Source organism: Hemiscyllium ocellatum, chromosome 3 (genome assembly GCF_020745735.1).
Source record: "Hemiscyllium ocellatum isolate sHemOce1 chromosome 3, sHemOce1.pat.X.cur, whole genome shotgun sequence".
Taxonomy (NCBI): domain Eukaryota; kingdom Metazoa; phylum Chordata; class Chondrichthyes; order Orectolobiformes; family Hemiscylliidae; genus Hemiscyllium; species Hemiscyllium ocellatum.
In genome coordinates, this window is record NC_083403.1 from 9998209 (window position 1) to 10015049 (window position 16841).

The 16841-nt window shown below is 43.5% G+C and overlaps 1 protein-coding gene across 2 annotated transcripts in view; it reads right to left on the reverse strand.

Annotated features, from left to right (window-relative positions):
* The window catches only part of LOC132830459 (cullin-9), a 193471-nt gene that overhangs the window by 38532 nt on the left and 138098 nt on the right, over nucleotides 1–16841 (reverse strand). For both annotated transcript variants that reach the window (XM_060848204.1, XM_060848195.1), the window contains exons 26-29: nucleotides 14925–15070; nucleotides 13790–13922; nucleotides 4151–4353; nucleotides 2474–2736 (exon numbers count right to left, since the gene is read on the reverse strand). In XM_060848204.1, the coding sequence (XP_060704187.1) occupies nucleotides 2474–2736; nucleotides 4151–4353; nucleotides 13790–13922; nucleotides 14925–15070 (745 nt within the window). The remainder of the gene's footprint in view (nucleotides 1–2473; nucleotides 2737–4150; nucleotides 4354–13789; nucleotides 13923–14924; nucleotides 15071–16841) is intronic.

Sequence of the window (16841 nt, forward strand, 5' to 3'; positions counted from 1 at the left end):
GATAATATATGATAGCCTGCATTCAGCTTTAGGTGTTACAACACCTTGGGAAGAATATATTAGTTTGGAGGAACACAGTGCAGTTTCAGCAGTTTGATACCAGAGCATTGCTTGTGAAATTGCGATTACAGGTTGCACAAATATACAATGTTTGTTCTTGCCTTCAGCAAATTGTAGGGGTTAGCCAAGTCAGGCACAGCAACTGTATAAGGTGATGAGACCACATGTGAAGTACTGACAGCGGTTTTGGTTCCCTTATTTAAGATATTGTTTCACTGGAGACAGTTACGACATTCACTATGATCCCTGGTTGGAGCGATTGTTTTATAAGTAAAGGCTAAACAATTTCGGACTCAACTCACTGGAATTTAGAAAAATGAGAGATTATCTCATTGAAACACATCAGATTCTGGTTTGACAATGTAAATGCTGAGAGGATGTTTCCCTTCTTGGGAGTCTATAAATGAAGTCTCAGTATTTAGAGGAGCCAATTTAAGACTAAGATGAGCAGCAAATTCCTCTAAGTGTTAAGTGTCTTTGGAATTCCTTGCCACAGAGAGCTGTAGGAGTAGAGCCCTTGTGTATACTGAAGGCTGAGATAAGTACATAATTCCCTGACTGATCAAGAATCTAAGAGCAATGGAGAAAGTGGATGTGAGGAATGTCAGATCAGCCATGAAGCCAATTGAATGGCAGAGTGCACTCAAGGGGCCAAACTGCCTACTCCCATGTCTATTTCGTATTATGTTAATGTCTTCAAAACAATAAAGAAGTTTAACAGGATATATTTGGTAGACCATATTCCTTCTGTGAAGCCATCATTTTCAATTACAAGTTGCCCAAAGAATGAGCATGCTTTCACACAAACAGTAGCGTCGATCTGAAATTCAGTTACATAACTTGCAAATGCGACAGTTACTTAAATTTAAAACCAAGATAGAGCAATATTTGATTTCTAATGGATACTAGATTATGATGCTGAAGCACAGTCCAGCCATGATCTAAGCGAATAGCTCTGGGGGAAGAATGTGTGGTTAACTAATTGAACCAGAGTTAGGTGGCCTTTAAATCCTCGTTATCATATCTCTTATGAAGAATGGTCATTTGGAGGAGAATCCTGGGTAATGGAAGACATCTGCAGGAATATACTCAAGGCAAAAGACATGAAGCTGACAAAGGAGCAACCTGACTCAGCTCATTCCGTAGTTTCAGGGAGGAGAGCCATTTGGGCTTATTTTGAAACCACGCCCAGAGTTTAAAGGCCAGGATGTGACCGACAATGGCACATAATCCCTCTCCCAAGCCACATCCATTTAATTTTCGATTATACTGGAGATGATCTTGGACGTTGAGTTAATTTGGCAGGGTCTCAATTTACGATATGTCATAGACACCAGCAAAGTGAAATAAAAACAAAAGAGAGGGCAACTATATGACCAAAAAATTTGTAAGAACATTTTATTACAATTATGGTTGAAATGAAACAATCTAATCTCAGATACTAGTACAAATATGCATCAGTGCAGGAGACATGAGGTGACATATATGTTGCTCTTTTGATTATTAGGTTCAACAAGCAGTTACATTGTTTCTGTTGTAATATACTATTTGATTTATTCAATAGAATAAATCCAATCCTGACAAATGCAAATTTTCCAAGATGTAATTTTTCATTTAATACTTCTGCTATGACTTTGCCCAATTCCACCTAATGCTTACAGCAGAACTCCAAATGTGTATGGTACATGTAGGCTGCAGCTGTCTTAAAACTGAAGATTGGTGACTTGAAAGGTGAAGGTGCAATAGTGATTATTGTAGATAATATTGCCTTGTTGGCCTTGATACATAAATGGAACCCTGTGAACCAGACTGCCCCAGTGGCTCTGCTAAATTTACTTAACAGTAGTTAGGTCACCATGTCAGGTGTCTACCTTAACTAGCAAAACTGAGGGGTATATTAACACTCAGAAAGCATGGGACAACAGAGGGGGGCAAGTGGAGAAAAACAGAATACCCACTGTCCTCACACATGCATGGATTGCCACTTGCTCAGGCACCAAGGACTCCTGATAACGATTGAGACCAGAGAAATGGAAAAGCTTTACTCCCAGGCATACAGGTGACACTTTGGGCTGTGAAGTTGCAGAAAGCTGATACTTTTCTGCTTTTGATTGAAGGATGTCTACCTTACCTTAAATACAATGAAAACTATCCTCTTGTAGTGCACGTTACTTGGCCAATTGGTCCAAAAGTAGAAGATATGCATCTCAATTGAAAATCTAAAAGCTGGAAAATGTCCAGCTAAGTAGCTTTAAACCCACAAAATGCAAAAGTTAAAGCAATTTCTCTCATACTGAAGATCTATTATAGCCACATGCTAAAGCAGCAAACTAATGGAAAAAACAAGCAGTCACAGTTGCACAACTGAAGTTAATTGATAAATGGATGTAGATCGCTGGTAATTTGGTGTTACCTAAATAAGGACAGATTCTCTTTGTCATTTGGCTCCATGGTTTTTGCTCCAAGCTTTCTGAATATGGTGTGCGCTTGTCCCTTCCGAGGGGTTGCTGGGTCTTCAAGCACATACTCCAGAATGTGAGGGTTGTCGTCATTCCGTCTGATGTAACCTTTGTTGATGAGGTGCATGATGCAAGACAGAACGTCCATATTGCTGCAGTTAAAGTGAAGGAACTTATGTGCTAAACTTGATCCCTGGTTCTGACAGCTTTCAATCACCTGCAAATGGTTTAGTGACACATCGTAAGAAACAGCTCTTCAAAATTACAGTGCAATCTGTAGGTTCACGCACTTACCAAAAGTAGCCTCTGTTATAAGGATACAGTTTTATAAATTAAGTTGAACATGCATTTACTGACCCAAATGACATTCTCAGTTGTTAAACAAGACCTCACTTGCCTGTCAAGCTTCACTGATTAGATCCCAGATTAGAACAAAGCCACACAGGTCAGAAAAGTTTCAAATTAAATCTGTTATCTACTAAATGAACTGAGCTCAAACAAGGCAGCAAATTAGAGCCCCAAAGATTATGCTTTGTTTAAAATTTGTGAAGAATCTGCCAGGGGCTCCCACTCTACTTGGTAAATGTACATTTATGAATACATCACACTCTGACAGTCAGGAAAATACAAAAGGCTAACTCAGTGATACTTTGAACAGCAGTTTTTACTCAAACTGTACTTCAGTGCCTCAAATATGAAGGCATTCATGCAAGAGTACATTCCAGTTCAAAGAAAGCTCTCAGACTTTCTACACCAGAAGACTTCTGGAGCTATGGAGGTCAAATTGTGAACGAACCTTCACCATAGCAACTTAAAAGCAACAAAGCCAGTTAGCACGCAGAAGTTTCTTTCACTTGGGCACTTGTTTCACACTGCAGAACAACTGACATTGGGAACACAGAATGGAGCCTCACAAACCCAACCAGTACAACACAGCTCACTTTAAAAGTGCATAGATAAGGGACATACAGACAAAAATACTCATTTATCAGTCATATACTTCTTTGACAAAATGTAAAACTTTCCTCAAAATCATGAATTACTTTGTTGCTCACTGTTTGAATACTCAGAGGAAATTAGGGATTGGCATCAAAGGAGCCTTGCCAGTGACACATTCCAAATAAGTATATTTTTCCAATTTTTTTTAAGCTGAACAACCCAAGAAGGCCCAATGTTTAAGATCGCAGACTTCAGCTCGAACAGCACAGAGGCTTCTTCAACTCTGAACTATTAAAGGATGGGCAGTAGTGAGTCTAGGAAGGTATTCAGACTGCTTCTTGCTGTCCTCTAACTGGTTTTGAGGAAGAGAACAGAATTAAAACACAAGACAGGTTTTAATTCATTCGTTATAAAGTCGGGGGCATTAACGGCAGCAGCACAGTTGCCCATCCTGACTTTCCCTGAAGAGGAGACAGTGGTCTTTCCTTCGTGAACGTTTCCTACACTGAAGTGGAAAAAGAGGAAAATTGAAACATTGCTTTGGGGGGAACGGGTGGAATTGTTGAGGAAGCATTAGCTGTCAGAATTATCTTTAACAGTAAGGTAATAGTATATACCACCTTTTAGACTTCCTAGTATCACCACTGCCCAAGGGGCAATGATAATCTAACAGTAACTAATAGGTTACCTACCTTGAACACAAGATTATCAATATGAAGTTCCTTCTCAGATTTCATGATCTGGATAATCATGCAATAGATAATGTTTCTCTTGCGTTCTAATGTGCTGGCAGCATCTTCATCCACATTTAAATAGGTTTGCTTTGGCAGCAATGAACAGTACTGCTTATTTGCTGATCCTTTGCACAATATCTTTTCATTCAGCCTCAGGATCCCTACAAGAATACAAAAACATTAGAAACACAAAGCACAATCAAGGTGAGCTGCTCGGACATATCATGGAGGAGCATAATGCAAAATATCTGCAAATACGCAGTGGAAAAGGAACTCTAAGGAAATAAGACTGTCCAACGGATTAGAACCAGCTTTTGTATCCTGAAATTAGGGCCAGTCAAAGGACAAATGCAGCTTGTCAACAGAGTATGCAGCTCTGGTCACCCTGCTATAGGAAGGATATTATTAAAACTGGAGATGGTTCAGAGAAGATTTACTCAGCTAGTACCAGGAATGGAAGGATTGAGTTATAAAGAAAGGCTGGATAGGCTGGGACTTTATTCACTGGCATGTAGGAGGCCAAGGGGTGACCTTAGAGGTTTATAAAAACATGAAGGACGTGGATATCGTAAATGACAAGGGTCTTTTCCTTAGGATGGGAGAGTTCAAAACTAGGGGGCATATTTTTAAGTTACAAGGAAAACAATTTTAATTTTTTTTGAGGGGAAACTTTTTCTAAACACGGAGAATGGTTCATGTGTGGAATGAATTGCCACAGGAAGTGGCAAAACTTAAAAGACGTTTAGACAGTAGATAAATAGAAAAGGCTTGGAAGGATTTCAGTCAAATATAGACAGGTGGGACTAATTTAGTTTGGGAACATGGCCGGCATGGCCTAGTTGGATAGAAGGGTCTGTTTCCATGCTGTGTGACTATGACCCTTAAGTTGGTTAATTACAGCACAGCTCCAAGTGAACCCTTATCCATAAAAGAAAATGGTCAGTTGGTTTAAACATGCACTTTAACCAACATTCTGTTAAGTGACTCAGACATAGCAGTCCAAAATGTACTATGCAGGGGATGCATAACATACACAGGTCACATTTAATAAGTAGTGCCTTAAGAAATACACACAAGTAAAATCAGAAATGCCCTTCCCGATGAAGGACGTATGCCCGAAACGTCGACTCTGCTGCTCCTCAAATGTTGCCCGACTTGCTGTGCTTTTCCAGCACCACACTTTTTGACAGGAATTTCTTAACAGTTTAGTTAAGTCATTTCATGTCAGGTATGGCACCAGACAAAATCCATAAATACATTTCAGTTTGCACTGAAGTCCAAAGGATAAACTATCAATACTGTGGAAAGATGTATATTAAAAACACCTTGCACTGCATAACAGGTTACAAATAACAAGTCCAAAACACACTATATGGGGGACAGACTGCAACCTAGAATCTAAACTTTCAGGTCCTAAGTAAAACAATGATTCACTACATGTATAAACTCTCTCCCGAACTCCGAATACTCAGTTTGAGGCGAATATGGACATTAAACAATGCACCGTCCCAGTCAATATATCTTTGTCTAGATTTCACCTACACCAGCTTTCTCTCAGTACTTATGCCTCACCTTAATTGATTAATTCAAACAAATTACAGGAATTAATTTTATTGACAGATCAGACAATGCACAAAATACCACCGGGGGAGAGAGACAGTAATGGTTGGTCGAGAAAGCGGGCACCTGCAAAGTTATGTAGATGATCACATTCAACACACATCCCCAAAGAAGATTAATTTGCTTAGGATATCTGAAAGCTGGAGCAACAGAAGGTCAGTGCCACAGGATGGAATACTCTGTGATCCTCAGATGAAACTACAAACTGAGTGGCAGAATTTTCATATTACAATCGCAGCTATGTACTGGCTATAAAGTGCTCTGGGAAATCCTGAGGTTGTGGAAGATTGATTGACAATAAGGTCTTCTATTCAATGCCTCTATTTTGTTTTCTGCTGGATGGGATTATTTTTGCCTGGTTGCCTTATCGTCTTAAACAGTCTCAGCCAGCGAACCTGCAACAGCATCACTTAGCATTGCCAGATTTTTAAACTCATGTACCTCAGGATCTTAAGCCATCACCCAATTCTCATTGCCAATGCTGCTCCTCACCAATGTTGCTGTCACTATCACTTCAACTCTCATCATTCAATGAGTTTGCCCAACATCTGGAACTGGGTAAGCAGAAATGTCATCCAGTTCTTTACAACGGTATATCTGGATGTGGATAGATGACGGGAGGTTTGAATGCAGCACAAATGTCAGATTTGATTCGGTGAGCCAAATGGTCTGTTTTGAAAAGGTTTATTCTATGTAACTCTACATAAATTGTTGCTTGCTGATAAAAAGAGGTGCTGCTGGTGGTGGCTTTCTGACCTTTAATGGAAATCACTACTCCTGGCTGGAGGTGACACTCACCTCAGGATAAAAGCCAAGGTACAGAGAAAAGAGAATCAGCACTGGCAACATCCTTGTCAATCTTTTCTGAATCCTTTCAAATTTCACAACATCCTTCTCATAGGAGGGAGACCAGAATCTCTCACAATGTATCAAAAGTGGGCTAACCAACATCCTAAGAGCTGCAACTTGACCTCCCAACTCCGATATGCAATGCTCTGGCTTGAACCCAGGGGTCCTGTCTCAGACGTAGGGACAATACCACTGTATGAAAAAGAACCACAATTAAGGTCCAGCAGGGAAGCCTGCCACATTGGGAATCAAACCTGGGATCTTGGGACCATGCTGTAACCATTGGAACTAACCAACTTCCTGAGCACCATCTCACACAGCCAGCTTTACCCTGCTCATCTTTTAGCCAGAAAACAATAGACATTATATGGTAACTCAGTCTGCACTACCAAGCAACTATTTCCATAGGATTACACAAGATAAACATCAAAACAGGCCAAATTCAGAGTCTGCGCTGGATCTAACCTCCTCACCTCCTTCCACTCATATGGTCTGAGAACTGGATAAGATTTCTGTTCAACCAGAGTAAGATTCAGGACAAAGTCTTAATAATGGGAGGACTGTGCAACTGGATAAATGGGTGGTTGTGGGGATAGGAGAGATCGAGAAATTAATTGAGTGGGTAAGGTTGCAGACATCACCACGATTCGATTGGTTTAATCCCAGACTGTTAGCTGGGAAAGGATGGCAGCACAGAGTTCGGTAATCGAGTCTGGAGCTGGGACCAAAAATAGCAGCTTCAATCTCCCATCAATTTCCTGCAATTGGCCTTCGGCGAAACAGGCCCACTTCCCTCACCCTACACTCATCCCTGGAACATCTGGAATAATAATGTTACGTCAGGCTTTTACTTATCGACTACAACTTTGTAGGGATTATGGTGATGAAGGCAAACAAATTTCAAAACTCAGTGGCCTAGGTCTTGGTTCTATGCTCAAACTGGATCCTCAAATTTATTGACTCTCAGACCACAATCAGTGAAGATAAACTCAAGCTTCCCTTCCACAATAATCCTCAACACCAGTGCCCCACATGGTTGTGTACCCAGTCCCTAACTGTATTCCCTGCACACCCACTATGCAGCCAAATTTCTTACAAACGCTATCCACAAATTTGCTAACGAGACCAACGTTGTAGTTGGGATATCAAACAATGATGAGTCAGACAACAGGATGATAGAGGGCTTGGTGTTGTGGTGCAATGATAACTTCTCTCTCAATGCCCACAAAATAAAAGAACTGATCATTGACCGCAGGAAGAAAGGAGGAGGACACACCCTAATCTACATCACCAAGGTTGAGGCAGAGAAGGTTAAGAGCATCAAGTTGCTCAGAGTGATGATAACTGACCACCTGTCCTGGATTCCCTTCTAGCTGCAATGGTCAATGCACCACAAAGCCTCTTCTTCCTCAGGAGGCATAGGACATTCAGCACGACCATAAGGACCCTCAGCAATTTTTACAGGCACACAACAGAAAGCATTCTATCTGGATGCATATATGGTACAGCAAGTACTCTTGCCAGAACCGGTTAGAAACTGCATGAAGTTGTGTGCACAGGCCAGACCATCACAGAAGCCAGCCTCCCATCCATGGGAGAAAATGCTGGAAAATCTCAGGAAAATCTCAGGTCTGGCAGCATCTGTGAGAGAGAAAAGAGTCTAACTGAACCTTTGTCAAAGCTAAAAAAGAAAGGGAGAAATAGGGAGGCATTTATACTAGGTCCAGAAGCAAAGGTAGCAATAAAGAGGTGATAGTGACACTGCATAGAGAGATTACAGGGAGATTAGGAGCTGTGAATGACCAAGGCTGAAGCCAGTGCTGTGTGACAAAATATGTGGGGGATGTGGGGGGTAGAGGTGGGTGAAGCAGAGGCAAAATGGAAAACACGGGAGAAGGGTAGCAATGGGGGAAGGGGAGAGAAAAAAAGGTGATGACAGAGAGTGGGGAGTGAAAGAAAGAGACAATCAATCAATCAAGAAATAAGAGGTACAGAACAGTGAGAAAAATTTTAAAAATAAATAAAATAAATGAAATAAAATTACAGAGCACAATGAAAACAGAGGGGTCAAGATGGGATAATCATCTGAAGTTGTTGAATTCAATGTTGAGACCGGCAGGCTGTAACATAGAACATAGAAAAATACAGCGCAGTACAGGCCCTTTGGCCCTCGATGTTGCACTGACCCTAGCCCACTATCCTTCATATGCCTACCCAACAGCCCCAAGTGCCTCAGCCTTTCCTCATACGATCTTCCTACCATACCAGGCAACATCCTGGTAAACCTCCTCTGCACCCGTTCCAGTGCCTCCACATCCTTCCTATAGTATGGCGACCAAAACTGCACACAATACTCCAGACGCGGCCGCACCAGAGTCTTATACAACTGCAACATGACCTCAGGACTCCGGAACTCAATTCCTCTACCAATAAAAGCCAGTACGCCATATGCCTTCCTCACAGCACTATTTATGTGGGTGGCAACTTTCAGAGATCTGTGTACATGGACACCAAGATTTAAAAAAAATTTTTTTATTTCAAAAATATACTTTATTCGTAAAATATTCATAAAATAATTTGATGGATTGTACATTAGGTAATGCCATACATATGTCCACATTTACATACACAGCTCAGAATTATCATTATTATATACAGGTCTGTGCATTTCTCGCTCATACGCCCATATATTGAGCTGAGGCGTCAGCAGAGCCTAAATGATTGCATGGGCCCCCTGTTCTTCTTTAGACAGGCAGATGTTAAACGGTGGTCTTTCCCCACCGCGCCATGGTGGCAGCTGCCCCAAGCTTCACCGCGTCCCTCAACACGTAGACCTTGGAATGTGCCAGTCTGCAACACTCAGTCGGGGTCAACTCCTTCAGCTGGAAGATCAACAGGGTTCGGACCACCCAGAGAGCGTCCTTCACCCAGTTGATGATCCTCCAGGCGCAGTTGATATTCGTCTTGGTGTGCGTCCCGGGGAACAGGCCGTAGAACACGGAGTCCCGCGTCACGGCGCTGCTCGGGACGAACCTCGACAAATACCACTGCATTCCTCTCCAGACTTCCTCTGCATAGGCACATTTCAGAAGGAGGTGTGTGACAGTCTCGTCCCCCCCGCAGCCGCTTCGAGGGCAGCGTGCGGTGCGGCAGAGAGTCCGGGCGTGCATAAAGGACCTCACAGGCAGAGCCCTTCTCACCACCAGCCATGTCTTGGTGCTTGTTGGAAAGTTTTGGCGATGAGGCATTCTGCCAAATGGCTTTGACAGTCTGCTCAGAGAACCACTCAACAGGATCCGCCCTCTCTTTTTCCAGAAGGGTCTCAAGGATGCTACGTGCTGACCACTTCCTGATGGACTTGTGGTCAAAGGTGTTTTTCTTCAAAAATATCTCCACGAAGGACAGGTGGTACGGAACGGTCCAACTACTCGGAGCGTTCCGTGGCAGCGAGGCCAGGCCCATCCTTCGCAACACCAGGGACAGGTAGAACCTCAGTACATAGTGACACTTGGTGTTTGCGTACCGGGGATCCACGCACAGCTTGATGCAGCCACACACAAAGGTGGCCATTAGGGTGAGGGTGGCATTGGGAGTGTTTTTTCCCCCATTGCACCGGTCTTTGTACATGGTGTTTCTTCGGACCCGGTCCATCTTTGATCTCCACATCAAGCGGTGTACATGGACACCAAGATCCCTCTGCTCATCCACACTACCAAGTATCCAACCATTAGCTCAGTACTCCATCTTTTTGTTACTCTTACCAAAGTGAATCACTTCACACTTACCCACATTGAACTCCATTTGCCACCTTTCTGCCCAGCTCTGCAGCTTATCTATATCCTGCTGTAACCTGCCACATCCTTCCTCACTGTCAACAACTCCACCGACTTTCGTATCATTCACAAACTTGCTCACCCAACCTTCTAGCCCCTCCTCCAGGTCATTTATAAAAATGACAAACAGCAATGGTCCCAAAACAGATCCTTGCAGAATACCGCTAGTAACTGCACTCCAAGATGAACCTTTACCATCAACTACTACCCTCTGTCTTCTTCCAGCCAGCCAATTCCTAATGCAAACCTCCAACGCATCCTCAATGCCATACCTCCGTATTTTTTGCAGTAGCCTACCATGGGGTGCCTAGTCAGAAGATGAGATACTGTTCCTCCAATTTGCATTGTCTCCAACACCGTGACTGACATCCGACAGGCTTCTCTCCCATCCACAGGCACCATTTACACTTCTCACGGTCTCTGAAAGACTGCCATCAAAGTCCCCTCCCACTCTAGGAATATTCTCTTTCAACCTCTTCTGTCAAGCAGAAGATACAGAAGCTTGAACACATGAACAAATAGGTTCAAGAACAGCTTCTTTCCTGCTGAGATTAGACTGATGAAGGGGCCTCTCTAACTTCATATCTAATGTCAATCTTGTTTTTATGCACCTCGGGTGCATAAACACCCTATGATCTGTATGTGCTGCCTGTACTGCTCACTAAAACAAAACTTTTCATGGCACTTAGGTACATGTGACAATAACAATACATTAAAAAAAAATTAAGCTGGAGGAAATAAGTTTGTAATCTAAAGGATATCTGACAATTTAGAAATAGCAGAAGAGCTGTGTTGACAACATACAGGTGAAAACTAACACTAAGCTTTAGATCCGACTCTAGAGGAAGGGATGATGACATTCAGATGAGGAAAAGGAGGGTGTCAAGAATAGCCCCTTGGGGAACATCAGCGACCATGGTGCAGGAGCAGGAAGAGAAGCCATTACAAGTAATTCTCTAGTTACAGTTTGCTCACTAAGAACAGGTCCAGGACAGAGCAGTTTCAGCCGGTTGGACACCAGTCAAGAGGCAATGGGAGAAAGATGATGCGTATTCAAAGGACACAAGTACATCAAGACAAATGAGGAAGGCAAGTTAATCTCTGGAACAGTGATGTACTGCGGCTTTAATGTACATGCAGCAGCTGAGCAAGAACATCAACGGGGTAGATAATCCTGGCGTAAAAAGTGAGGTCTGCAGATGCTGGAGATCACAGTTGAAAATGTGTTGCTGGTTAAAGCGCAGCAGGTTAGGCAGCATCCAAGGAATAGGAAATTCGACGTTTCGGGAAAAAGCCCTTCATCAGGAATGAGGACAGTGTGCCAGGCAGGCTAAGATAAAAGGTAGGGAGGAGGGACTTGGGGGAGGGGCGATGGAGGTGTGATAGGTGGAAGGAGGTCAAGGTGAGGGTGATAGGCCGGAGTGGGGTGGGGACAGAGAGGTCAGGAAGAAAATTGCAGGTTAGGAGGGCGGTGCTGAGTTCGAGGGAATCGACTGAGACAAGGTGGTGGGGGGGGGGGCCAATGAGGAAACTGGAGAAATCGGAGTTCATCCCTTGTGGTTGGAGGGTTCCCAGGTGGAAGATGAGGCGCTCTTCCTCCAACCGTCATGTTATGATGTTCTGGCGATGGAGGAGTCCAAGGACCTGCATGTCCTTGGTGGAGTGGGAGGGAGAGTTAAAGTGTTGAGCCACAGGATGGTTGGGTTGGTTGGTCCGGGCGTCCCAGAGGTGTTCTCTGAAACATTCCGCAAGTAGGCGGCCCGCCTCCCCAATATAGAGGAGGCCACATCGGGTGCAGCGGATGCAATAGATGGTGTGTGTGGAGGTGGAGGTGAATTTGTGGCGGATATGGAAGGATCCCTTGGGGCCTTGGAGAGAGTAAGGGAGGAGGTGTGGGCGCAAGTTTTGCATTTCCTGCGGTTGCAGGGGAAGGTGCCGGGAGTGGAGGTTGGGTTGGTGGGGGGTGTGGACCTGACGAGGGAGTCACGAAGGGAGTGGTCTTTGTGGAACACTGATAGGGGAGGGGAGGGAAATATATCCCTGGTGGTGGGGTCCGTTTGGAGGTGGCGGAAATGACGGCGGATGATACGCTGTATACGGAGGTTGGTGGGGTGGTAGGTGAGAACCAGTGGGGTTCTGTCCTGGTGGCGATTGGGGGGGGGGGGGGTGCGGGGCTCAAGGTCGGAGCAGCAGGAAGTGGAGGAGATGCGGTGGAGGGCATCGTCGATCACGTCTGGGGGGAATCTGCATTTTGAAGAAGGTGGTCATCTGGGCTGTACGGTATTGGAACTGGTCCTCCTGGGAGCAGATGCGGCGAGAATTGGGAATACGGGATGGCATTTTTACAGGAGGCAGGGTGGGAGGAGGTGTAGTCCAGGTAGCTGTGGGAGTCAGTCGGTTTATAGTAGATGTCTGTGTTGATTTGGTCGCCCGAGATAGAAATGGAAAGGTCTAGGAAGGGGAGGGAGGAGTCTGAGACAGTCCAGGTGAATTTGAGGTTGGGATGGAAGGTGTTAGTAAAGTTGATGAACTATTCAACCTCCTCGTGGGAGCACGAGGCAGTGCCGATACAGTCATCGATGTAGCGGAGGAAAAGGTGGGGTGTGGTGCCAGTGTAGTTGCGGAAGATGGACTGTTCCACATATCCTACGAAGAGACAGGCATAGCTGGGGCCCATGCGGGTGCCCATGGCAACTCCTTTAGTTTGGATAATCCTTGCACCTAACACTGTAAAGATGTGAAATGCCACTCTTCCATTACAGTGCTCAGCATTAAAAGCCATCAAGTTTCAAACTGCATTCCATCTATTTTTAATGGCAATACATTATATCTAGAACTGCAGTCCTCCACTGGCCTGCAGCATAAATGAATGGAACTGAGCATCAAAACTGAGAATTCCTATTGTGGTCAATACTTGATTTGGACAATTTTAGCTAAAGCAGTATTTGGAGTGCTACAACTTTTGAACAAGCCTGCAGTGGTAAACACAACCAAATTTATTTTTAAATGCAGGCATTTTTATTTACAGATAGCAATTCCTGCTTGTTAATATCAGGTCAACTGCAAATCAGGTCAGTCTGCAACTTAGCTCCACTGCGATGAGTGCTGCCCCTCACACACAGTGTATAAGGTGAGGTGGGGCTGCAAGCATTAGTTCCAAGAACTGCAGTCAACGGTCAGAAACAGGAGAAAGGACATTGGAAAAATAACACAGTCATTTCATATTTTTCAACAATAAAAATAGTTGATGATTTAATACCTAAAGACTGAACTTGGTTGGGAGGAACTTACATACCTTTGAGTCTGTTTGTATTATCGGTGCCTGGATGCACGAGGATGTCATTTTCTCCTATCAGGGGTTCCAGTGCATGACTAATCAAAACTGGGGACAAACCAGTCGATTTCAAGATGGCCTCCACAGGAATTTCCTTGTAAAGAAAACAAAGAAGTGTAAAACATCTGTACCTTAAGATCTTTCAGCACCAGTTGATTAAATTTATTGCGACTGTGCCAGTTTTCTAAAAGAGATCAAATTTCTTTTACTGCTTTGCTTTTTCTCTGCCATCGTACACAGTCCCTTTGAAAGTCAATATTCAGTCACTGGCACTGCTTTCACACAATGCATTACAAGTCATAATGAGTAACTCAACCTGGATATTTTGCCAATGATCCCAAATCTCTCCCTCTGATTCTCCTTATTTACTCTTATCAAAGCCCCAGCAAATTTTCAACACTACAATTTCTAAGCCCTCGCCCATACTTGAAGTAAAACAATCCCACTTCACTCGGCTCTCTGCATAGCAGTCATTCCTCACCCCAAATACCATTTTCATAACTGTCCACTGCACAGGTCCTAACATCCTACTAAAGCTTTGGTACACAGAATCGGACAATAGTCTAGCTGAGGCTACACCAAAGGCATACCTTACCCATTTTTAAACACACTCTTTAAAGACATGGATCCTTTTTTTTTTTAAACGGGCATGAAGTCTGAGCCCCTTGCCTCACTGTCTTGTAAGACTTCTGTACATAAACCCTGAGATCTGCTTGCTCTGGTACCTCTTCAAAGTTGCAATAACTAGTCTATATAAACTAATCAGCTCAGCCTTGTTAAACTTTGTCTTTCAATACAAACTTTCATGAAATTATCACACACTATCTTATACAAAACTCTTGACTAGAGTGACCAATAATACCTGCAAACATTGCAGGTCTTTACAGTAAAATGTTATTACTTTACAAAGGCCTTGGCTGCAGTTAATACCACTCATATGACATGACCCATGGGATTTATTCAAATTGTGAGACTGTCACATCAGCATTAACATTACGACGCAGAATACTTGGGTGTCACAAACAAATACTTGAATTACTGAGGGCCAACAATGATGCATGGAACAATCATTTTTAAAAAAACAGCTCTGGTTTACCTCCCGTTCATTAAACTGCAGCAGGATGTACATTTGCAGAGTGGAGACGTGTAAACTCAGAGATCCATAGGTGATGACAGCATGTCCCAGCCACGTCCACTGTAACCGTCGAGGTTTTGTGCTGCTGAGCCCATAAACATTTTGGCCTGGGAGTGTAAGGACAGAAATCAGAGTCTGGACTTTGCATAAGGAATTCTAGAACACTGCTATTTAAACATGGTTTTCAATTATACAAATATCCTCACAAGCAGAAGAAAGCTTCTTGATCCTGAGAGTGAATGCTGAACAGAACAGTGAAAGGAAAAATTGAAAATGGTGAAAATACTTGGCTGGTCTGGCAGCATCTGAGAGGGGGGACCAGTTGTGACCCGAGCTGAGAACGGAGGCTGCTTACAGCCACTGCTCTTTCTTCCATCACCAAATCGGGCCCAGATATACCCAATACACATTCCAATTCAAATTTCACCCTTCATATTTCAATCCTACCTTCACCTTTCTCAGTAGCTCTGAATCCAGCTCCAGCCGATCAGGTCCATGGTACCATTTCATCTTTTAATAAAAAGCTTTTTTCTCTTCCTTTCATGTGAAGGGCTGCAGCTTCAAAAACTCATGGACATAAATGTCCCTCCAGATCCTTTTCTCCCCACCACTTTCTCCAAACTCTATCCCTTCTTCCAATTTCATCCCTTGCCATATTTTCATAACTCACTCTGACCTCCTACTTTCTGACTGAGCAATCAGTCCTCCGCAGAAGTCTTCAGTTTCTTCCGAGAGGAGGTGAGCTCGAGATGCCTTAGATTCTATCCAAAGAGCTGGAATTTTTCATTACCCCAACATAAAGGGCACTTATTCCAATCTTCAGATTTCTCCTTCCATTTGGATATCTCCATTGGAAGTTCATTAATCTTTTCCATTGATGACTGTTGGCATGACAGCAAACATTTCAACTGCTCTGCGCCTCTCTGGCTCATCCAAGCTGTTTCCTGCAGCCGAAGGTGCTGCACTCCGTTATCTCAGCTCCAATTCTATATTGCCATCTATCTTGTTGACAATGTTGTTGCTGTCTGGCATAACTTGGACACCAATTCCCAAACAATTCATCCTTCCTCCTCTGCAGTCCTTCCCTCCATATTCTACAGGTACCACAATCCTTTATCCGAAATGCTTGGGTCCAGCTGGCTTGCAGAATTCAGAATTTTTTGAATTTCAGAATAAGTGACAGTTTGATGGTGAAATTTTTAGAAATCTTACCGAAGACCAGACTCACTGCGAGTAATACGGGTCCTGTGACAGAATTGAAGCCTGTCAGAGCTGGGCCACACCTTCCACATCGCATCTGAGTGACACATATCAAGTGGGTGTGGAGTTGGGTTAACTGTTTGCACGCTAAACAACCTTGTTAATGGGGGGAAAAAACTTCACAAAAAACCTTCAGATTTTGGAGTTTTTCGGATTTTGGATAAAGGGTTGTCTATCTGTACTTCCTTCCCAAGATCTATAGCCAAGACGTATCCCTTCAGCCTGTCTGTGCCCAAATAACTTGTCCCTATCTTGATTATTTTTCCACCTACAAAATTCTCCATGGTGCCTGATCTGTAAACTAAGCAAAATTCTAATAGGACCAGAGAGGTTAGATGCAAGAAAGATGTTCCTGATGGTGGGGGAGTCCAGACCCAGGAGTCATAGTTTAAGGATAAGTGGTAAAGGTTTTAGGTCTGAGATGAGAAATTTCTTTACATGGAATCTGCGGAATTCCCTACCACAAAGTGGTCGAGGCCAAACCGTTGTGCTTTCAAGGAGTGAGATTTTGCTCACGCAGCTGAAAGGGATCAAGGGGGGAGAATGAGATTAGGGTACCAAGTCATTATCATCATCATCACCGAATCGAGGAGCAGGCTGAAGGAATCAAACAACCTA